Below are 24529 nucleotides of genomic sequence, written 5' to 3'. Positions count from 1 at the left end.
TTTTGTAAACATTTGTTGTGACATACAATTTGGCCTAGCAGTCATTTGCACTTATATTCTGAATAGAATCTTTTGACAATGGGACTCACCAAAGGAATTTTATTTTACTGCTAGCCCTAAGTTCTCAAAGTTCTCGATACTGCTACAAGAACAATTTCAGGATAGAGTCAAGAACTATCATGGTATTTTTTAATTCCTTGGCATCTTATGCTAATCCTTCTATCTGTATTATTAATAAAGCCTATTTTTTTTTAATTTTTAAAACGTTTATTCATTTTTGAGAGACAGAGAGAGACAGAGCATGAGCGGGGGAGGGGAAGAGAGAGGGAGACGCAGAATCTGAAACAGGCTCCAGGCTCTGAGCTGTCAGCACAGAGCCCGACGTGGGGCTCGAATTCACAAACTGCGAGAGCCTGACCTGAGCCAAAGTCGGACGCTCAACCGAGCCACCCACGTGCCCCAAGCCTATTTATTTTTTAATGTCCTCATCAATATCATTTTATGTGCTAGTGTTCTTAGCCCAAGACCAAATAAATTGCTGCCTTATGTATGTTCCCTAATACTTTTATAACCACTATTATATTACCTATCTGTTTTTATACAATCATTTGCTTATATTTCTGGAAGTTAATAGACCCATTCTATATTCTTTTAGTCCTATGTCTCCTACAGAGCCTAGCTCAGTGCCTGCCATACAATAAGCACTGAAGAAGTAAATAAGATTCTAGACACTTCTGTGCAATAGATCATTTCCTTCACCTGGCTTCTTCCAATCTACATTGTATGTTATTCAAACTAGCATTCAGAATAATCTGATTACAGACCATAATTCTCCCCAAGAAGTGGGGGTGTTTTCATCAGTCTTGCCCATTTTTTTTTCTTGCAACGTCATTGGAGTGAGTTGAACAGGCAGCCTGATTCCACACAGAGAGCAGTCTTATCAACCTCCCACAGCCTGTGAAGCCCTCAGTGTGCCTCTGTCCTTTTCCACAAACATGAAGCTCAAATTCCCTATGGTGGCCATCGTCTTGGAGGTTGCCATGATTATTTTATTTGGATACTTTGTCGAGTATGAAACGGAGCAGATCAATCTCCAGCAACCTAACACCACCAACTCAACAAAAGTGGACAGATTTCTTGAGTTACATTCTCGTGAGTAGGCAATCTACTTCTTATTATACATTTTGGGGTTTTTAGAATGTGAACCCATTTGGGGGACTTAGAATGTGAACTCTGAATTCTGTAACCACTTGAGTGCCACATTGGAACTCAATTTATGATACTTATGAGTGCTGAGGGTATTATTATAAGTTTGTGCTGAGGTATCTGGTCCATGGCAATGGTCTCTGTAGTTAATGTGTTTGGATAGAATCTGAGTCTATTAAAATATCAGCACAAGAAGGCAAAAATTAAAATAATTGGTCAATCTTTTGTGTTAACTACATCTGCTAAATGACATTAACTTTCCCTTAAATTGATCCCTAGTTTTGTGAGGTATAAAAATATCACCCACCACCCCACAAAAAAACAACACAACAACAGAGTCAAAAGTAATTTTCAAGGAGAGAGTAGAAACAAAGTGAAGTATTGAGAAGGGAACATGGATTTCATGTGGGGGCCCTAAGGTATAAGAAGTGGTATTATCAATGGTATAGGAAGTAAATGGATGTACTCTGGGTTTTATAATGCTCTAAAAGGAAAGTAATTTGTTCCTTAGCAATGGGAAGAAAGTGTGAGCACCTAACATATTTTAAAAGCAGAATCCTTCCTTCCTCCGGAATGGTAGCTGATGAAAAGAAGGTATATAGTTTCAAGTTTGACGGGGAAGGCTATGAAATAGTTAATATAACGTTAATAACTACTGTTAACTGACTGCCTATTATGAGCCAGGCATATTCATTACATCATTAACCAGGCAGGGAGGTGATAATATATCCCTATTATATACATTGTATTTTTTTAATAAGGCACACATAAATTTTTTATTAATTTATTAATGATTAAATTTATTAATTTATTAAATGTTTAAAATAGTAGCAATGCGTATTAAGGTTCTATAGCATATATCTAAGCTTTTTAAAGACCATATGACATTCATTCCCTCATTGCTACATTTTTTGAGGAAGTTTATATAACAGGGAGTGTTCTCATGCAGACATCATGACCTACCACTGCTAAATGACTCAGCCATATTACCGCCGGATAAAATATTTTGTGGAATAGCCCTAAAAGCTACATGATTATGGTTATACATACATATTTTTTGTTCTACATTTTCTACATTTTTCCCTACATTTCAAATTGACTCACACAAAACTTAGGTGACAGCGTAAGTCATTAGAGAGAAGATTATTTAACATTCACTTATTAAGAAATGTTCAAGTCAGACCCTTGGGGGTACCTGCCTTGTACTGTATGAATTGCACCAAGTGGGGGGATTCCAGTATGGGGAAGGCTCTGCTTCTGCATGAGGAACTCAACGTGTGTTACAACAGTTCTCAGATGCAGTGTGGCAAAAGTTATGAGTTTTTCACAAATAGGTGAAGCAGAATATTAATTTATATTTTAAGTAAAGTCAATTAGATATGAGTTTATTCATCGCTTGCATCCTGCTATGCTTTTCTGCATAGTGGGGCAATACATGGTGTCACACAGCCCATCCCAAGGCACAGCCACGGAAGTCTGTGGCACATCTGAATATCATGTTTCATGTCCTGAATGACTCCATAGACACTCATTTGAGAAACAAGCTACACTCTATGATTTTTTGGCCTTCATGGCTCCTGGCAAGGTATTGGTCACACTGCTGAAGCAAATAATTTGACAAGGAGTGAAGTTCTACTGTGACTGTCTGCTAATCCTTGTTAACATATAGACAGAGCAGAGAACAGGAGAGTTTAAGGAGAAGGCCCTTTGAGGCCTGTCAACATTTTATTAGAGATTCTGCAGACACACATCTTTAATATCTATGGGACATTAAAGCCATGTCCATGATCATTTTGTACTCTGTTACATTAAAATCCATTGGTCTCTCTTGCACTTTTTTTTTTTTGTAATTTTTTTTTTGTTTTGAGAGACAGAGAGAGACACAGCATGAGTGGGGGAGAGGCAGAGAGAGGGAGACACAGAATCTGAAACAGGCTCCACGCTCTGAGCTGTCAGCACAGAGCCCGAAGAGGGGCTTAAACTCACGAACTCTGAGATCATGACCTGAGCTGAAGTCAGACGCTTAACCTTAACCGACTGAGCCACCCAGGTGCCCCTCTCTTGCACTTTCAGTAGAGCTTTTACCAAGGTGAGATCTTGTTACAGTGTGCATCAATCATTTGAAAAATACTGATTCACAGTTATGCAAATATTCCAAACATGGACATATTCCATCATATAATAACAGAAGAGGATACTTGTTAATATCACCAACAGTCTCACCAGAAAACCCTTGAGAACATCAGGAAGCTGATAAGTTCATAGTGGCAGACACAAACTCTGAAATTCTAATTTTTTTTTAAGTCAAAATGTATTCCTGGCAACAAATACTGTCGATTCTTTTCACTGAAAGGACAGCCTCCCCTCATTTTTTAGACGATGTCAATACCTGTCTGAAAAACCATAGTTTATGTCAGTCTTTATTTCAAGTAAAAATAGAGTTCCACAAAAAAAAAATTGCTCATTCAGTTGGTACTCAAACAATAACAAAAGTGCCATTTTCCTGAGATGACCACATGTCTCAGCAGCGCTTTATGTACAATTGCATTTCAGCACACTCTCCTACAGAATAGGAAAAGGACACGTAGAAGGAGTTCAGTAGTGAAATTGATAATTTTTGCTGCTTCATAAAAGAATTCGTAATTAAAACCTGCATTTTTGGGGTGCCTGTGTGGCTCAGTCAGTTGAGCATCTGATTCTTGATTTCACCTCAGGTCATGATGCCAGGGTCGGGGTCAAGTCCTCCACCCCCCCGCCCCCACCTCTGTCAGGCTCCACTGAGTGTATGGCCTGCTTAGGATTCTGTCTCTCTCTTTCCCTCTCCCTCTCTCCCCCTCTTCCTTGCTCCCCTACTTGCACACACTCTCTCTCTCTTAAGAAAGAAAGAAAGAAAGAAAGAAAGAAAGAAAGAAAGAAAGAAAGAAAGAAACCTACTTTTTTTCCTGCAAGTGAGTGGTCATTAAGAACACCATGAGGTGGGTGATGAGTATTGAGGAGGGCACCTTTTGGGATGAGCACTGGGTGTTGTATGGAAACCAATTTGACAATAAATTTCATATATTGAAAAAAAAAAAGAATACAATGAGAAGGGGTGCCTGGGTAGCTCAGTCAGTTAGAGTCTGACTTCAGCTCAGGTCATGATCTCAGAGTTCATGAGTTCAAGCCCCACATCAGGCTCTGTGCTGACAGCTCAGAGCCTGGAGGCTGCTTCAGATTCTGTGTCTCCCTCTCTCTCTGTCCCACTCATGCTCTGTCTCTCTTTGTCTATCAAAAACAAATAAACATTAAATTTTTTTTAAAAAAATAAAAAAGAATACCACGACAACCAGCACACTTTGATGCCACTGCTTTCACCCAGACTAAAGTGCCTGTAGTTTTACATATATTTATTTCACCTTCTCTGGAAATATTAGCACACACACACACAAAAAAGCAAATTACACTGTATAATTATCATGAAAATAGTTTTCACCTCTCAGATTCCCTAAAAGTGTCTCCAAAACCCCCAGATGTCTGCAGATCACGCTTTGGGAACCACTGAAGATATAGGTAAACTAACAAAGGATGTACACAGCACTAGACATTACTTTATGAATTTCAATACCAGTAATGGATTAAGTACAATGATTTATTTTTAAAAATCTACATTTAAGAATTTGTTTCTATATTTACTCAGATACTATTCAGTTCATTTATTACCAAAAGATTCAGCAAATCTAGATATGTTATAGGCAAAGAGTAACTAATTTGTGCAGTGTAAATGATTCCTAAAGAATTGCTTGCTGTTACTCTAAGTGTTACCTGGAATTGTTACTATTCCTGAATTAACATACTGTCTGTAGTTTGTAACCTAACAGTAAGATATCAGCCTCCAGTAGAACCCTATGTGTTGCCTTTGATTGAATAGTTTTTGTGTACTGGAAAGGACTGGAAGCGATGGGCACAAATAAAACCCAAACCCTAGTAGTTATATACCATTCCCCACTCAGAGGTGCACTGGAGAAATTGTTGGTTCAAGGTCAGGGTGAAGAAAGACAAGGTAAGCCAAGGGTGTAACAGCTAATGGGAGGATGCCAAAAGAACACAGGATCCTGTTTGAAGCAGCACCAACTAGACAAGTTGAGGATAAACAGAGAGTTAAAAATAATAATCAGATGGTAATAGTAACTCATTGAAATAAAGATAAAGGAGCCAATGAACCCATAGAAATATTCCCCAAAGCAGGTAGGGGGAGAAAGAGGAAACTCTTCCTCACAAAAGAATGCCAACTAATTAATACAAAAGGAATAATAGATATAGAAAATTATAATTTTAAAATTAAAAATGTAGTAATTGATTCCAGCAAGACTCTTCAAGGAATGCAAGAACCATTATGTAAAGTTACTGGAGAACACACATTTGAAAGAATTGCCCCACAGACTACTTATCCTTTACAGGGCATAAGGTTCATTTATGGTGAAGAGATCTGGCAGAACAGTCTTAACCACGTGGTCAAATTTACCATCACCAATAATAGGACAAAATTTATGCACCACCAGGTGTGGTACAATGGGAAGTACACAGCACTATCTGTAGAATATTCTTCCCAGAATATTTAGTCTCATTCTAATTATGGCGAAACAGTCAAACAAATCCAAATTGTGGGACATTCTATGTAAAAGACAGAACAACACCACCAATAAAAAGCATGTGGGAGAACCGATCAAAATTAAAGAAAAATAAAGACACATGACAAACAAACAAACAAAAAAAATGAATGACAGTTGAATGGATAATGAGTTAAAAATCCTATAAAAGAACAATTTGGGTACAGTTGGGGAAATTTGAATATAGATACTGTATTAGATAATATTATTGTATTGATGTCATATTTCTTGGATGTGAGGATGGTGTTATGGTTATTTAGGAAACTCATTCTAAAGAGGTTGGGGGCAAAATGTCATCCTACTTTCAAATGGCTTAGGAAAAAAAAAATATATATATATATGTATATATATATATATATATATATATATATATATATATATCTGATGAGAGAGAGAGAGAAAAAATATAGAAAATAGGAACAACTGATAAATCTAGGTGAATAGTACATAGATGTTCATTGTACTATTTTTCTAAATATTTGAAATATGTGAAATTAAAATATTTGGGAGGTGGGGAGTAAAGATGCCACCCTAAGGATACCTTCTTCTCAGAAAAGATGAGTTCAGAATATAATCCCAGTGGTTCCAAGGACTGGAACTCTAGAAGAGCAAAAAAAGTTACATGCCTGGCAAACACCATGCCAGCCCTTAACCATTAAAAAACAAAACAAAACAAGAAAGCCACCAGTTCTAATTGGCCAGCTGAACAACTTTCACCACTTGATCGAGAAAAACAATTTTTCTGAATAAGGTCCTGATGGTCCCAGTCAGACAAATTCTCAATGGTCCTTACCAGTGATCCATTTATTCCTGCTTATCTGAGGCATTTCCTGAAAAGGTACAGGTGCCAGACTTTCTGCTGGGGTCTGTTAGCCACATCATGATTACTGCCTTCACACTTGGATTCACTTTCTCTTGAAAGAGTGCCTTATTGGCAGTGCTTGCTCAATACTCTATTTGAATAAATGGCATGCGAGCACATAGAATAACAAAACAAACACATAAGCAAAGAAAATAAAATAAGGGAGGGTATGCGCCATGTTATAGCAGACGATCTGGTTCTTGAAGTGTGTATAGAAGTTTGTCAGGTAAAGAAGTGTTGGGTTTGGGATGGAAAGGACATTCGAGGCAACAGCCATATGTAGGAAATAGAAGGAAAGGAGGGATCTGATTCATTCATTTGGTGCTAGTGGTGGTAGAAAGTGAGTTGGAATCATCGGTTGTATTTTAAACATGTTGAGTTATCAGAGCTTGCAAGATATCCTAACACAAGATAAAGGTGGATGTAAAACAGAACAAAAACATCAGACATTGTCACATTTACTGGGGAGACAAAAATCACACTCTACTGAGAATATGTGATTCAGACAAGTCTTGGCAATTCTTAAAACCTGTTGGAAGACTTTACAAAAGTTCAATCTCCTTTTCTTCTACAGAGAATACTTTATTCCTTTGATGGCCTTCTTACAACATAGAACTAATCTCATGGCCCTCCCTCCAGTCCCCACCCACAAAATCTTAGAGCAGGATAAAAGGTAATACATAATCCTAATTGTTTATAGCTCTTTCTTATCCACACTTTTTATACAGAATCATGATCTGTCAAGAGTTTTCACAACTTTGTGAGCTCTCTATAGCAACTTAAATAATAGATGAGGTTCTTAAGCCCCCTTGTGGCGAAAAGCAAGAATAAGCTTTGAGGGGAAAAAAACCATCTGAGCACACAGTTAATAGATATGGTCACTTAATACTTCAAAAACCAAACAGGTTCATGTTAGTTGACCACTGTCCATCAACAGGTCTTGTAAAGCCCCAATACCAAAGTTGTCTGGGTATATATGAGATGAGGGTGGTCAGCCAAAACGCTGGCATAGGTGAAATAGTCATCAATCTGCCTTATCCAACTAGGACTGCACAGCATTCTTCTCTCTGGTGCAGGCTACCCCAGGAAAAGGCTGTGACCTTGACAAGAATATTTTCCGGAGAGAATTGAGAGCTTAAGACTCTCATGTAGCAGGACTCCCTACATCCAGGGAAATGGAAAAATAAGTTATCCATTTCTAAAGGAGGTATCTGGGCAGCGTATCACAGCATCTCCTACAGCAGACAAACCTGAGTGCCATCGTCTCCCAACCTCAAACACACTGTCTCCTGAGCCTAATGGTAGGACAGAGGTAGAAAGAGCCAAAGGGTAGTAACATGTCTCTGAGAGCCTGGGAGGCCAACACTCTGCCTTCATTATTTTCCTGTTAATCCCTACAGTGCTCAATGCAGAGAGGAATTGGTGGAGTCAGGCCTGGATTCAAATTTTAAGCCCACCCTTCAGATGAATTAATTGGATTCTAACATCAGTTTCCTCTGAGATACATTTCTTAGGAATGTCCTCTCTCATGCCTATTTTCACTTAAACCCCTGGCCACAATGATTAATATTAATCCAACATTTAAATGTTTTCTTTTTGTCTCTCTGTTTTTATATTTGTGCCCAATTTGACCTCAGTTTGCTTTGTGTATCCATTAGGTTAAACCACAAGAAATTGCCAATAATTTAATCATTTTCATTGATAATTTTAATGCAAAATTTTCCATTTCATGGGATTCAACCAAATGCATGTCTCGCTAATGAAGCTATCCCTTTCTTGAGGGAAAAGCCTATGTTTCCACTATCTCATATTTGATCATATGTTTTATTTGTTTTTGACCCTATGTTTTATTTATATAGTGCTCTACTGCACACTCCTTCCCACACAGGTTATCTCACACAGAGTTCCTCTGTGAAACAGGGCCTTTTCAGTATTGCAGATGAAAATACTGAAGCTCAAAGAGAGTAAGTGACTTGCCCAAGGTCACACAATCATGTAATAGAACTGGGGGACCTTAGCTTACATTTCCAAACACTAAGTAAAGTATTTGCTCCTCGAGAGGATACAGCATTTTTTTTTTTTTTTTTTTTGCTTTGGCTTAGAAAGTGCTAACAAAGACATTATCATACTGGACTTCAACAATAATCTGGTACTATTATACAGATTTGATCATTGGAGACTGAAGCTCATTCATTTAGTCATTATTGCCTCTTATAGGCAGATTTTTATGCCAAATCCTGGAGAGCAAAAAATGAATATGTTCTAATCCCTTCAGTCAAGAAACTCAAAATCTGGTGCAGGAGATAAACACCTCATCAAGGAACTCTTACAGGGTGATGCATGCCAAAAATATGCTAACACAGTGTGTCAAATGTTAAAGTTGAAGTATGTACAGAATGCTGTGTGGAAGAGGAAATATTAGTTTTCCCTGGGAGTACTAGGAAGGTCTGCAAGAGGGGGTGATGTTTGCATTGTTCTGTGCAAAGTTTTCCTCAGGTAGAAAGGAATGGAAAACTCTTCAGGGAGAGGATGAAAGGCACACGGGTAAGAGAGCACATAGTATTCCAAGAAAAACTTGAATAGTTACCCAAGGTCTCATGATTGGTAAGGAGCCAAGCTGGCACTGAGACCCAGCCTTTGGCTGCCCAGTTAATGCTGTCTCTTTGCAGTGTTTTACGTAGAGGATGTAAAATTTAATAAATGCGGTATTTCATGATGTAACATTTTCTTAGTTCTCCCTTAACGCAGAGTTTTTTTCCGCTACTTTTTTTTTTTTTTTTTTTTTTTGCAGTGTTTCAAGATGTACATGTAATGATATTTGTTGGGTTTGGCTTCCTCATGACCTTCCTGAAAAATTATGGCTTCAGTAGTGTGGGCATCAATCTACTCATTGCTGCTTTGGGCCTCCAATGGGGCACTTTTATGTGGGGGATCGTGCACAACCATGGACAGAAAATTCACATTGGAATCAAAAAGTGAGCATCCCTTATTTTTCAACAATTGTGTTTTCAGAGCAATTGTTTCTCTGCTTAGTCTCTTGTCAGTAAGCCTCTGAACCAGCTGGCACATTGTCCCCCTTAGACAAGAGAAGAATATTGGGATCCTAGGATGTGAATCAACACCTTGCTGTACTGAGCAGGGTCATACATTCGTGTCTATATCTTCTCCAGTTTGACTTTAAAGATAAGAGAAATCCCCTTTCATAAAAACATTATTCCTTCCATCTCAGCTACAGGGGGCAAAATCCTCCTTTAGCTACTTTTCTATATTTACATTTTGAAAGGTAAACACTGTAGAAAGTAATTCATTTATCAGATCAACAAAAATAAAGGAAAACCTCAGTGAGATCAAGAACAGGTAGGTCAAAATAAAGGAAACATTGGAGCAGCTAGAGAGCATGGAAGATGGAAAGTGGAGTGTGTGAAAGGGTGCCTGGGAGGAGTGCCTGATGGGGAGCAGTAGGGGAGCAGGGCTTGCACTCTGGATAAAATGGTGCTATAGTAAATCCCTACTCTCAGTTTTATGTTGGGTGTGCCTTATTCTTCAATGTATTCTTTCCTTTTTTCCCTTAGCATGATAAATGGAGACCTCAGTACAGCCACAGTCTTGATTTCTTTTGGAGCTGTCCTGGGAAAAATAAGTCCAACCCAAATGCTGGCCATGACAATACTAGAAATTGCTGCCTTTGTTGGCAATGAATATCTGGTTGGTGAGATATTTGAGGTAAGGATTAGAGGATTTATACTTACTAGCTTTGGACATCAGTTCTGGTTACACCTAATGGATGTCCACTCTACATAGGGACAAACATCAGTGAGCATGATAGCACAGCAAGTATAATTACACCCATCACTTATTCAAGTGCCTATCATAAACCAGGAGTCTCATCAACATTGCCTCATTTCACTGTCACCGCCACACTATAACCTGGGTATTATTAGTTGTTACAAATTACAACTAGTCATCACAGATACTGAAAAACTGTCCCAAATATGGATTTAAACCCAGATTTTTCTAACTCCACAACTCTATTTATTACATTATATTTCCTATCAATGATAAATTCCTATTTATATTTCAACTACTAGGTGACCTTGCCCTTCCTAAGACTTTTGTTAAAGCCTAAATTTTTCCCCTACCTTTAAAAGCTCATTGATTCCCCCTAAGAACAGTCAATAGAATACTTCTGGGCACTCTCCAGTACTGAACATTTAATTCAACAGCAAATAATTTTTTAAATTTTTATTTAAATTCCAGTTAGTTAGGGTGGCTCAGTTGGTTGAGCATCTGACTCTTGATTTTGACTCAGGTCATGGAATCAAGCCCTGTGTCAGGCTTTGCACTGCGCATGGAACCTGTTTAGGATTCTCTGTCTCTTTTCCTCCCTCTGCTCCCTCCCCTGCTCGTGCTCTCTCTCTCTCTCCCTAAAATAAAAACAACAAAAACAAAAACCACAAAACAAAACAAAACAAAACTCCAGTTGTTTAACATATAGTATAATTTTAGTTCCAGGTATACAACATAGTGATTCAACACTTCTGTACAACACCTGGTGCTCATCAACAAATGCTCTTCTTAATCCCCATCAGTTATTTAACCCATCCCCCCCATCCAACTCCCCTCTCAACAGAAAATATTTTTGACAACTTTCCAGGTGTCATGTGATTGTGATGACAGAAAAAACAGTGAAGGTCCCTGTCTTTATAGAGTTTACAGTCCAGTGAGAGAGACAGACATCAAATAGATAATCATGCAAGACCCACTCACCTATAGGCACGTGCATACACACATACACATATACACAAATATTATTATAAATTGCAATACATGCTATGAAAAATAAGTAGAGGGGGCTATGAGAGAACATAACTGGAAGACCTAATTTAGATAGTGGAATCAAGGAAGACCTCTCTGAGGAAGTGACAGTTAAACTGGACCTAAAAGGTACATAGGAGTTTATCAACTATGAAAGTCTTAATAAATTAATAAATGTGTATCATTTTCCTACCTTAATTGTACTTAATAAGTATAATAAGAGCTAAGCAGCAGGTTTGGCACTCTAAACTTTCCCTCTAGGAACAGGAGAATGTAGAAAACTTGGTCAAATTCATACAGTGTCCTCAAGAGGGAACTAAATAGATCGTTTCAAGTGAATCTTGGACCTTTTCTGGCTTTCATGTCATCATATAACAGAGTGAAAACATATGGGAAAGACTCAGGCTTTTTTAAAGCTTCAAGTCTTTGAATTGCAATGAAATGAGCTTTAACTGTAATGTCAAATGAATGCAAAAACCTTCTGTTTTTTTTTTTGAAACAAGTGCAGTGCATAGTTATTTCACTAAGAATTCCCTAACCTGGAGAAGTAACCTAAAATGAATGGAGTGTCCACAAAGACCTACCACTTTACAAACGTGGTCTCACTAAGTCTCACCATAGCTATATTAGCTGGGTAATATTTCCCACTTTACAGAAGCAGAGATCCAGAGAAATATGGTAATTTGTCTAAAGCCACATCGCAAGGAAGTACCTGACCTAGGATTGAAAGTCAGTTCTGCGTGTCTCCAAAGCCTGTATTTTTTTTAATTTCATTATCCTGTTTTATCCTTTCTTTGACTTATATTTTCTTTTAATTTTTTTTTAATTATTGTTTAACCAATGAAGCAGTCCTTTCATTGACTTTCCTCCCAAAGTGAGACTCAATCTCACCTCTAATAACGTGCGTGTTTTGGTCCTCAGGCCTCTGACATCGGAGCATCAATGACCATCCATGCTTTTGGGGCATACTTTGGCTTGGCGGTAGCAGGCATCCTGTATCAGCCAAGCTTGAGAAAGGGGCACGAGATGGAGAAGTCTGCGTACCACTCAGATCTGTTTGCCATGATTGGTGAGTAGAGGTGGACTCGCCTGATTCAGTTCCCAAGGCAAACTGCCTCCCTGCGACTGTCTTTCATTTCCAGAATTAATGTCCCTTTTTGTGGTTTCCGGCAGGGACTCTTTTCCTGTGGATGTTTTGGCCCAGCTTTAATTCAGTCATCGCTGAAACCGGAGAGAAACAGTACATGGCCATCGTAAATACATACTTCTCTCTTGTCGCCTGTGTGCTCACAGCCTATGCATTTTCCAGCCTTGTTGAAAAGAGAGGCAGGCTTGATATGGTAAGGGCAGATTAACCACCATGGAAGTTTCGCTAAGTGATGTTGACGATCGCTCGGATGCGCAGGTCATGTTTGCATCGCTGCTGGGCCGCCGCAGGAAATCACAACACGGCAAACCTTGCAGAATATTTTGAAAAGAGCACGCATTTGTTTCTTCATCAAATTTGTGTTGTGGCAAATCAAAAAGACTGTCCTCAAGGAACTGACAGTCTATTACAGAATATAGTCATGCAAAAATCAAAGATTTGAGACATATTTCTTTAATGATAGAGTTGACTGTCTCCAAGGTCTTAGAAAATTTTCCTTAGAAACAGGACTTGCCAAAAGTAGAAAAAGAGAATGAGGGAGGAGGAGGGTGCAAGTTGATTCTGTTTTCCTAAGCTGCAAATGTCCCTCTCAAAGGAACAACAACTAATGACAAGGTAGGATCCTGAGTAGGACCCTGGAAAAGGAAAAGGACACTAATGGGAATATTGGTGAAATTCAAATAAGACTTTTAATAGTACTCTATCAATGCTAATTTCCTGGTTTCATGATTATGTAAGATGTTAACATTAGGGGAAACTGGGTGAGGGATATATGGAAACTGCAGTACTTTTGCAACTATTACATGAGTCTAAAATTACTTCAAAACAAAACATTTTTTAAGATCCTCCCAAGTTGGTCTCTTGAGTTTTTGACCTGTGAGCTAGAGAAATGTCAGTCAAGGAGTAATCTGCACATCAGCGGCTCTTCTTTTCCAGCCTCAGGGAAGAAAAGGATATTGTAATTTCTTCAGGCATAGCCAAGGACATGGATTTCAATGCTGTACAAATTGTTTAATGAAAGAAAATTAAAAACAAAAGAAAAGAAAACACACACACACACACAGCCCAGTCCTGCTCTTTTAAAACACTGATGAACTTTCTTCCTTAGGCAGATCAGTGAGAAGATAATCTTTCTGATGAATTCTGGTAAAAGGAAATTGGTCACTCTTTCCACCATATTTAAAGGTTCTCAGCACGGTGACACGTGTGAAAGCTGTTGTCTTTCATGTACAATGTGCACATTTTGGTGTCTCTATATTCCTTGAGTGTTGGAATATCATGGACTCCGCAAAGCACACAGCAACAACAGACCTCTTTTGGTTCATGATAACCACAGATGCATCCCCCAAACTGAATAAATAGATATAACACTGCTAGAATAATTGCACTACACTCCCAAGCCTCCCACTACAACCTTTTTTGTTTTTCCTCAAGTCCCTCCCCAAACTTGTCTCACTAACCAGATCACTCAGGCACTACCAAGGAACCCCAGCAAGAAAGATATCAAACAGCTGCTTGGAAGAAAGGCCTTCTGTAATTACAAAGAACCCTATTTTTAGAAAAGAATCCATAGCCCTTTGAACTGAAGAACGTGCCGTGGAGTCCATCCAACCCTGGATACATTCCTTCATTCCTTCTGAAGTCTCCTTCGTTCAGCTCACTCCACTCGTGTGTCTGTGCTCCATGCAGGTTCACATTCAGAACGCAACCCTTGCTGGAGGAGTTGCTGTGGGCACCTGTGCGGACATGAAGATCCACCCGTATGGTTCTATGATCATTGGGAGCATTGCAGGAATTGTCTCTGTGCTTGGGTTCAAGTTCCTGACTGTAAGTATGACAAGTGCTCTTAGTCAGACTTTGATCTGAACCATCATCTTCTGACATCCCACCAATAGAGAAAAGCTGGGAAAATTCCTTTCATCACCATCTCTCCTTATTTCAGGGTCATTTCCCTTCCTGTCAGAAATACCACTCACATTTCAGTGTACAATGGTTTCTGCTGTCCTCTGACTTCTTCTGTGTACCAGGAAAGAATTTGATATCAATTATTTATAAATTAGTGTGAACTGAATGTTAAGTACTTGTGTTACTTTCCTCAGGGCAGTTCCATTCAAGTTTTTGTGGTTGATGACGTTTGTTTGTTTTTGCATAATGAAGGACTCTGTGTCCTTTGAAGGGGATTTTGGATATCAGTAGGTAGGAAGGAGGAAGAGTTGAAATCACTCACTTCAAATCCATCTACTAAAAACTGACATGAGTAGTTTTGCCACCAATGTATTCAGACTCTTTGACTTAAGTGGGATTTAGATACGGATGGCAAACTGGGCTATAGTAACATTTTCCTGCCTTGTCACTGCCTTCAGTTATAAAACTCTGTATGTCTAACAAAATAACAAAACTTCCTCTTTTTACAATTTTAGCCATTTTTTACCACTAAACTGAGGATCCATGATACATGTGGTGTTCATAACCTGCATGGCTTACCTGGTGTGGTAGGAGGCCTCGCAAGCATTGTGGCGATAGCCTTGGGAGCATCTAAGACGTGAGTTAAAGAATGGGTTTTCCTGCACCCTGAGGTTGATGATTTTTTTTTTTTTTTTTGCTTTTGGTTTTGGTTATCTGTTTATTTTGAAAGAGAGAGTGAGCAAGGGGAGGGCAGAGAGAGAGACAGACAGAGGGAGAGAGAGAATCCCAAGCAGACTCTGTGCTGTCAGTGCAGAGCCTGACTTGGGACTTGACTTCACGAACCATGAGATCATGACCTGAGCCAAAATCAAGAGTCAGACAATTAACTGACTGAGCCACCCAGGTTTTCCAGGTCTGATGTTTTATCTCACTCTTGGAGGAATCTGGTAATGAGACAGCTTTTACTTTACCAATCCAGTCCACAGTTCGTAAGTATTGTCCTTACTGAAGCAAAAGAGACACAATTGAGAGAATAGAATTGTAAGGGAAGATGGTCTTAACTTAATGTTATTAACATTGGTTGGTTGGTTGGTTGGTTGTTTTTACTTAACGGTGTTATTTTAAATTTTTCTACCATAGGCAAGTGTCTTCTAGCATATTTGGCAATTTGATAATCACAGTCAGAATACAGCAGGCTTGCTCTTTTAGTTGCTCTCACCAAAATGAAGGAGGGGGCATCTGTGATGAGCTGAGCTGCCATTTCATATAATCAACACATAGAAGAATGAATTCACATAATGTAGAAAGCAGCTGGATCTGGAGAATCAGGAAGACTGGCATATGGCTCAGGCTTTGCTATTGACTAATTATGGGGCCTTACAACTCACTCAGCCTCTGTGGTTCTCAATTTCCTCTTCTATAAAATGAGAGAATCATAGTATTTAGTCTCTAAGATCTCTTCAACTCTAAACAGACCTAGATTCTTCCCAAAAGGGGCATAGGATTTAAATGGCTGGAGGAAGAACAATTATCAGTCAAATCCAAGACAGTAAAAGTGATGTCATAAGCCATCAGTTGTCACTTTTAGGCAACAAGATTGGAACAGTTTGATATGAATGTTACTGATGCAAAACAGGTAGGAAGATCACACAGTCCAGATCACTCAGAGATTAAGTAAGGAAGAATCAAAATGCTCAATTTTTAAAGCCAATTGAAAGCATGAAGATAAGGTGAATATGTTTGAAAATGTATCAAAGTGACTCCTGACTAGAGCTGAATAATTTGAAAAGAAAAATTTCTTTAATTTTAACAGATTAAAATTCAACTCTGTTGAGACCAGTAATGATAAATATTTGAAAAATTAGTTTAATCACATTTACTACTCAACAGAAATTTGCTTCTACTTTCATGTGTATAGTTGACCCCTTTCTTCTGTTTGTTTTCTTTTTTTGCCCCTTTTGAAAATTTGGAGAACAACCCCAGAATTATCCATATTTTTTTGCAGTTCTCTCCAGGACCTAACATCTGTGGAGACTAAATGTGAACATATTTTAATGCAAATCAAACACAATAAATGCATGAGTCCATGAGCTCAACTCCTAAATGCTCTAGTGTGTAAACACTGCAAACACTCTTAAGATGTCACTCATGATTAGACATAAAGGAATTCTTGAGCATCATGCTTGTACCAGTTCCATGGATGTAATAAAACAAGACTATCTGGCTCTCACAGGCTGGGTCTTGCTGGATGGCCAAATTTGGGGAAGGTTCCATGGTTGAGAGTCTAGTGCTTTGGTATTCAGGTTTGGCAACCACTTCTCAACGTACTCAGGGGGATTTGGTGGTGGGGGGAGAGGGGAAAGCGGAGGGGTTGGATGATGAGCCTTGGAAGGTCTATTCACATGGGTGAAATCCACATACATCTTTCCTGGGTGAAATTCACATACATCTCACACACCAGACAAAATATTTTGGCCAAGACCCAAGACTATTTACTCAGATGTTTCTATTCAGAATATTAAAATGCAAATCAGGTTTCTTGGTAAGCATTGAATAAGAAGTAAGTATTCTTAATGTTTATTTACTTTTGAGAGAGGGAGAGAGAGAGAGAGAGAGAGAGAGAGAGAGAGAGACCAAGCATGAGTGAGGTAAGGGCAGAGAGAAAGGGAGACACAGAATCCACAGCAGTCTCCAGGGTCCATGCTGTCAGCACAGAGCCTGGTGTGGGGCTCGAACTCACGAACTGTGAGATCATGACCTGAGCTGAAGTCGGATGCTTAGCCAACTGAGCCACCCAGGTGTCCCAGAAGTAAGTATTCTTAAGGGACATCTGCGTACATTATGGCAGCCTAATTCTAATAATGCTCTTAATGTTTATTTTCCAAGCCCATGTAATCTTGGAAATCTTTTCATCAAAAAATATTTTTTAATACCTTGGAAAAGATTTTGGCAAGTTCTGATAAAATTAACAGGCAGTTTACAAAAGAAAAAAATCAAATGAATAAATATATATTAAATATTCAACCTCACTAGTAATCAAAGAAATGCAAATTAACACAAGTTACTAATTTTTCAGTTACAAAGTGAAAGATTAAATGAATGATGATACTGAATGGTGGCTACAGTAGAATAATGGGGATTTTAATTATGCATTTTTCTATTTGGAAAAGCCCTTAAGAAGTATATAAATTTTTACTAATAATTTCATTTTACTAATAATTTCATTTCTAATTATTTTAGGGAAATTATTGGACAAATTCATAAGCATTTCATAAGAAGATGTGTTCTCATGGCATTTGTAAAAATATGAAACATTGGAAACAACCCAAGTATCTAAACTATAGAGCTATAATTACAGTACATTTTTACAGTGTAGTAATTGGTAGCAATTGAAATTATGATCCAGGTCTACATTTACTGACATCAAAGGGCACTGAAGATTTAATGGCAAAATCAGTTTTATTTTTTTTTTAAGTTTATTTATTTATTTTGAGAGAGAGAGAGAGCATTCACACACACATGTGAGCAGGGAAGGGGCAGAGTGAGAGGGAGAGAAGAATCCCAAGCAGGCTCACTGATGTCAGAAGGGAGCCCAACATGGGGCTTGATTCCATGAATTGTGAAATCATGACCTGAGCTGAAATCCAGAGTTGGATACTTAATAGACTGAGCAGCCCAAGTGTCCTGGGAAAATCAATATTACAACATGATTGCATTTTGTAAAAATATATGTTTATATTTTACATTTTTATTGTGACTAAGGTTTGAGGGAAATTAAATTTTTTTCTTCATTTTCTGGATTAATGGTTTCTCATGTTTTTACAATGGTCTCATATTTTTACAATGGTCATTTTTTTTTATATAGTAGAAAAAATTTAAACACTTCAAATGAAGAGAAAAAACGAAATCTGAGTTTAGTGCCTTCTGTCCTTTGGATGATGATGAAACACCAAGATACTCTCATTTTCCAAATGTTTACTTTCCCATAAACACTCATTCAGTCCTTCAACAGCTATTTATGAATTGCCTGCTAACTGTGGGGTACTGTGATAACAGGGTATTCACACTCCTAGTCCTTTTGTTACTCATATAACAACCTTATGCACTTCAATAGCTTTTTATTACATTCTTCCATTCCCAAAAATTATGAGGTATTTTTTTTTACTAATTTTATTTTAAGGTAACTACATCTAAGATGACTTACAGAGTTTTTTGTGTTGTTTTTTTTTACTGTATTCAATGAGTTGTCTCTATGATATATGCTAAAATTAACTTTTCTGATTTTATTGATTTTTTTCAAAATTTTTTTTTTAGTTTATTTATTTTGAGGGAGGGAGGGAGAGAGAAAGAGAGAAAGAGAGAAAGAAAAGGGGAAGCACAGAGATAGAAGGAAAGAGAGAATCCTAAGCAGGCTCCTTGATGTCAGCACTGAGCCCAGTGAGGGATTCCAACTCACCAACCATGAGATCATTACCTGAGCTGAAACCAAGAGTTAGATCTTAACCCACTGAACCACCCAGGAGCCCCTGATTATTGATTTTTAAAATTTAATTACAATTGTTTCTTTTGGGATGGGGTGGGGAAAGATGGAAACTCGTGTTGTACATTATTCCATCCTCAGTGCCTAAAAGAGAATGTGGCACAGAGTGAGTACTCAATAAATATTTGTTGAATGAACTGGATTGAGGATCAAAACCTGGTACTATATTTTTAGAAAATATTAAACTCTTTCTAAGTTAGATCTTTTCATCCCTCCTAAAGGGAAAGGTAATTTTTCTTATGTGCTTATAAAGACTTTTTAACATTGCTCAAGAATTTCAAAGAAAATGAAAATAGGAAATAAAAAATTGTAACAAACATTTGTTTGCTGGTGTAATGCTGCCCTCTGGCCTGAAGATGGCTAGCATCCATTCCCTCAGGAAATGAGATTTGCTAGTTGGTAGCCTGGAAAAACAACATTCTTCTTTTCTTTTGTCTTCCTAGGTCTACCATGGCCATGCAGGCAGCTGCTCTAGGTTCTTCTATCGGAACGGCAGTTGTTGGAGGGCTGATCACAGGTTAAGATGAAAAGAAAACACTCCCATGTACCTCATTCTGTCTGCATAATAGATAATAAGCATATCGAGTGGTAAATTTGAAAATGTTCTAAACTCTGACAGTAAAGTAATCGTGAATCATATAAGCTCAAGGGGATGATTGTATAACTAGAATATATATATATATATATATATATATATATATATATATATATATATATAATTTAAGATTTTATTTTTTTCAGTAATCTTTACACCCAGCCTGGGGCTCAAACTTACAATCCTGAGACTCAGAGTCTCTACTGACAGGTAGAGCCAGCCAGGTGCCCCTTATCTCACTATTTTTATTACCTATGCAAATAGGTTTTCCTCTTCAGCATCCTAATGTGACTTTTTTTCTCCCTCTTCTCACAGGTTTAATTCTCAAGTTCATTGTCCGTGGACAACCATCTGAGAGGAACTTCTTTGATGATTCTGTTTATTGGGAGGTACTGAACAGTGTTCTTTTTTTTTTTTTATTTATTTAAACTTGAGGTAGTTAACACACAGTACAATATTGGTTTCAGAAGCAGAATTCAGTGATTCATCACTTACATACAACACCCAGTGCTCATCACAAGTGCTCTCCTTAATGCCCATCACCCATCTAGCCCATTTCCCACCCACCTTCCTGCAAAAACCCTTAGTTTGTTCTTTATCCTTAAGAGTCTTTTATGGTTTGTTTCCTTTTCTTCTCTTCCCCTCTCCCTAACTGCCCTCACCTTCCCATAGTTCCGTGCTGCCTCAATGGATAGGGCATGTGACCCTTGATCAAGGGGTTGTGAGTCCAAGTTCCACATTGGGCAGAAGTCTCATTTACCAAACAAAGAAGTCAACCAGATTTAATATAACTTAAAAAAAAATTCATGTTGTTTCTTCATTATTTAATTGTGGAACCTGTTTTTAAGAAATCAAGAATTTACCCTCTTAGGAAGACTTACACACACAAGTTTTTATTCCTAAATGTGATGATCCAATGATTGGATAACTGAAGTTTGTTTGTTTTTTTAAATTTTTTGTTTACTGTTTATTTATTTTTGAGACAGAGAGAGAGCATGAACGGGGGAGGGTCAGAGAGAGAGGGAGACACAGAATCTGAAACAGGCTCCAGGCTCTGAGCTGTCAGCACAGAGCCCAACACAGGGCTCGAACTCACTGACTGCGAGATCATGACCTGAGCCGAAGTCAGACCCCTAACAGACTGAGCCACCCAGGCGCCCCTGGATAACTGAAGTTTATCCCAACGGTTTAATGAAAACTATGGTGGGGTTTACATTTCTTACTTTTTTCTTTACAAAAGTTGATATTTTGAATAAGATACCAGGAAGATGAGTTTTGGTTTCCACTATTGGTTAAATTGCCTGAAAATCTTTAATAGTAGGATTTTTGAGACTCCCAAAATGCTGCTCTTAGGAAGAATCAACCAAATTTAGACTTTGCTTCTTGATTTCTTTCTCATGGAATTCAGGAATCAAATCTAGGAAAGCTATCTTGCTCCCTGCTACAGTGTTCTAATTAAGGATGTAAGTGATGACTATATTAGTGAATGTTTTGTTCAACAGAAGCCTAAATGTCTGTCTGGCATCCTTTTGATAAAATTGGATAAACTGCCTATTTATAGAGAGAAGTTGAGACAATGTGTCCAGGCAGATAAAATCAGAAGTTATGGTCTTTTCCAAAGCAGAAAGGACATGAAGAAAAGACAGAATATAGTTGGCCAATATTCTTTGCTCCTCTGAGAGCAATAAAAAGCTACTCATAAAAATAATATGAATCCTGAACAGTGGCATTAGATTCTATACCATATATAAGAGTGGTCAAAAGAAGATAGAATATGGAAGGTCAAAGAATCTCATGAGAGGATTTACAAATAACAAAACATCAGCTCCCTTCTATCCTCCAGTGTCTACTCATTACTCCATTCACATTTCCCCCAAATTATTTCCTGCAAAGCTGAAGAGTGATAGATATTTTGATGTATTCAGTGGGACTTTCAGGGATAACAGGTTTGGGAAAAAGAATGCAGTCAGGGTGAGTGGGATAAATGTTTTTGTTCTTTTATTTTTCCCCAATGCAAACAATTTTTATCCCCAATTCTTTGTAAGCTTAGATAATAATTACAGAATATACCTCTGTTTCAGTACTAACCTCTGAGAGCCCAAAGTGAAAGAAATTAGTGCCCTAACCTTGTTTTCTTTAAATGTCCTCAAGGTCAGCAAACAAGACAATCATCAGCACATGTGACAAACACAACCATCCGGAACCTAAAGACTAAACACCTCCTGTGCCCCAGCTTCCTTTTCCATTATCTAGAATCGTGTTTAAATTTTTTAAAAGGCAGCATCCAACGAGAAAATTGAACAGAATGGATAGGTCCTGAGCCCCAAATGTCCACTGTAAAAATTCTTCACACAGACTGGTGCTATCTCTTGATACTCAATGATTGTTTAGTTGGAAGGATGTGGCTTATGAAACAGATGTTCAAATGGATTCTCTTTAGGACTCCCAGACTACTTCTGCCAGTGGGTTGGTATAGGGTGAAATTCCATGTATACTCTTGTATATATTTTTTTCCAATAGAGGTAAATTTACAAAGAAATCAACACACTCTGATTATGTAAGATTCTTAATATGCATACTATGTCTTCAATCCCAAAATTGTAAAACTGAAGCCAATAATATAATATATAATAAATCTATATAAGAAATATGAAAGAAAAGTATTGTGTAAAGCAAGAATATAATTGTTTTGATGGTGCTTTCTTGATTTAAAAATAGTCTAGTTAGTAATGTTATGTCTTTGCTTGAATTCTTGTCCTAAATTCCTTTTGCATGTTTACTATTTGCAACAAGAGCTCAAATGCTATCTGACCAAAGTCTATTTTGTATAAAATTCCAATAAATTAAATGTTATTTTATTATAAATTAAAACATTGTCTTTGGCTCTCCTTTCTTTGGTGTTTGGAATTCATTTTAGTAACAAGCACACACACACACACACACACACACTCTCCTCATATTTAATTCATATTCAATTCAAATAAATTATTACTATATATTTACTATAAAATAATCAAGTTAATGTCTCACATTATAGGGTAGTTTTTAAAGAACTAAGTTCTAGAAAAGGTAACTTACATAGTCATATAAAACCATTTTTCTTTATAGGCTTTTTAAGATTTTCCTTCTATTTCTGGAGTCCTGGAATCTTCTCAAAATGTGTCTTAGTATCAGGGAGGAAATAAGCCCCTGGCATAATTAACAAAACCTCAGTTACTAGGTACTAGAACTTAAAACTTACAAGTAACAGTGAATTAATTAATATTTTATTCCACGGGACAAATAGTATAGTTTATTTATAGATCCTAAATATTTTAGGTGACTTTTTCAAAATGTACATCCAAGTCTCTTTCACATGGGTTTTTTAAGTGTGCTTACGTTATAAAGTCCACTATCTCCACTCTTCCTGATCATCACAAGGAATCATCTTCACTACCCAATGTCCAGAGACCCCCTCATTTCCTGATGATCAAAAGGCAAAACTCAGAGGGGAGGAGCCAAGATGGCGGAACAGCATGGAAGTTTTTTGTGTGGCTTGAGTCCATGAAATACAGCCAGACCAACACTAAACCATCCTGCACACCTAGAAAACTGATCTGAGGATTAACACAACAATCTGCACAACCTGAACCACAGAATTCAGCAGGTACACGGCGCTGAGAGGCAAACTGGGGGAGAGAGAAGCTGCCGAGGGCAGGGAGCCACTTTTGCGTGCGGGGGCAGGGGGGGGTGGAGAGGCAGAGAATACGGGAAAAGCACCCCCCCCCCGCCCCCCGCAAAAGCAGCTGGAGAGAAAGTAGAAAAGTGGAAACAGTCTCAGGGACTGAACTAAAAAGGGAAAAAGGAGAAAGGAGAGAGTTTAAATTCCATTAAGACTGTAAACAGGGGGAGTGCAGAGTCTGAAACTCCGCAGCACAATACCTGGCAGTGCTCTGGTGGGAAGGGCGAATCCCAGCAGCAGAGTGCAGTCTGGGGTCTTCAGGCCAAATGGGGAGAGGCGGTTCCCCTGCTGGGAGGACACTTGGTAGAGGCTGTGTGGGTCCCCTAAAGGCAAGGCCCCGGTGGACCCAGGAGAACAACCACATTCACTGGTGCTGGAACAAAGTCGTTAAGGGTGAAACCTGGTGCCAGATACGTGTTGAGATTTTCCATAATCCCTGAAACACTGCTGCTACACTATCTTGCAAACTTTTTCTGGACCCGGCTGGCACCCGGTTGCAGTCTCTGGGCACTGGTAGCAGCACGATCCTGCAAACATTCCTGAGTGCGGCCGGCACCCGGCCATTGCTCCGTGAGACCCTCCTGCAGAAGGGCAGAATGGGTCAAAGCCGCAGTCCCTCAGAAGTAAGGGGCCGGGAAAAATAGCCGCATCTGAGACAAAACTCGGGAGGGAGGTGCTGCCTGGGGCTTGGTCACAGACTGTGTAAAAGCGGGAAGTGGACGGAAGCTGAAGACAAAGGACAGGTGCATGATTGCTGATCCGGGGGACAAAGTTCCCATACTAGACAATGGGTAGCTGGGTAACACCATTGTCTTACTCCCGCACATGCGCGTTTTCACACACAAGCACCACAACCATCCACCCCAGTAAGCTAAGCAGCACCATCTAGTGGAGAACGGAGCCATTACACTAGCCAACTAGGCCAACCTTGCTCTTCAGGAACACAAGTCTCTCCGCCTGCTTAGTTTATGGACTATAAAGTGCTTCATAGTTTTACTCCCAGGGGAAAATGAAGTAATTTCAGTTGTATTTTAGTCTGTTGGCTGGTCCTCCTATTCACTTGTCTTTTTTTTTTCTTTTTTATCTTTTTCA

At 38.5% G+C, this 24529-nt stretch overlaps 1 protein-coding gene across 2 annotated transcripts; it reads left to right on the top strand.

Moving 5' to 3' along the window:
- The first annotated feature begins 951 nt into the window (after window positions 1-951).
- On the top strand, window positions 952-22553 carry RHAG (Rh associated glycoprotein). Of its 2 annotated transcripts, XM_060615712.3 has the most exons (11): window positions 1042-1152; window positions 7289-7387; window positions 9506-9689; window positions 10287-10437; window positions 12451-12598; window positions 12703-12869; window positions 14366-14503; window positions 15097-15218; window positions 19565-19638; window positions 20032-20105; window positions 21868-22553. In XM_060615712.3, exons 3-11 carry the CDS (start codon window positions 9526-9528, stop codon window positions 21898-21900), a joined length of 1071 nt encoding a protein of 356 aa, XP_060471695.1. In that variant the 5' UTR covers window positions 1042-1152; window positions 7289-7387; window positions 9506-9525; the 3' UTR covers window positions 21901-22553. The 2 variants fall into 2 exon arrangements, with proteins under 2 accessions (XP_060471694.2, XP_060471695.1); XM_060615711.3 differs by lacking the exon at window positions 7289-7387 and having other exon boundaries at window positions 952-1152.
- The last annotated feature ends 1976 nt before the right edge of the window (window positions 22554-24529 follow it).

This window comes from Panthera onca, chromosome B2 (genome assembly GCF_046562875.1).
Source record: "Panthera onca isolate mPanOnc1 chromosome B2, mPanOnc1 haplotype 2, whole genome shotgun sequence".
In the NCBI taxonomy this organism is placed as follows: Eukaryota; Metazoa; Chordata; class Mammalia; order Carnivora; family Felidae; genus Panthera; species Panthera onca.
Note: the sequence above shows the minus strand (reverse complement) of the source record. Positions and strands in the feature narration are given on the sequence as shown.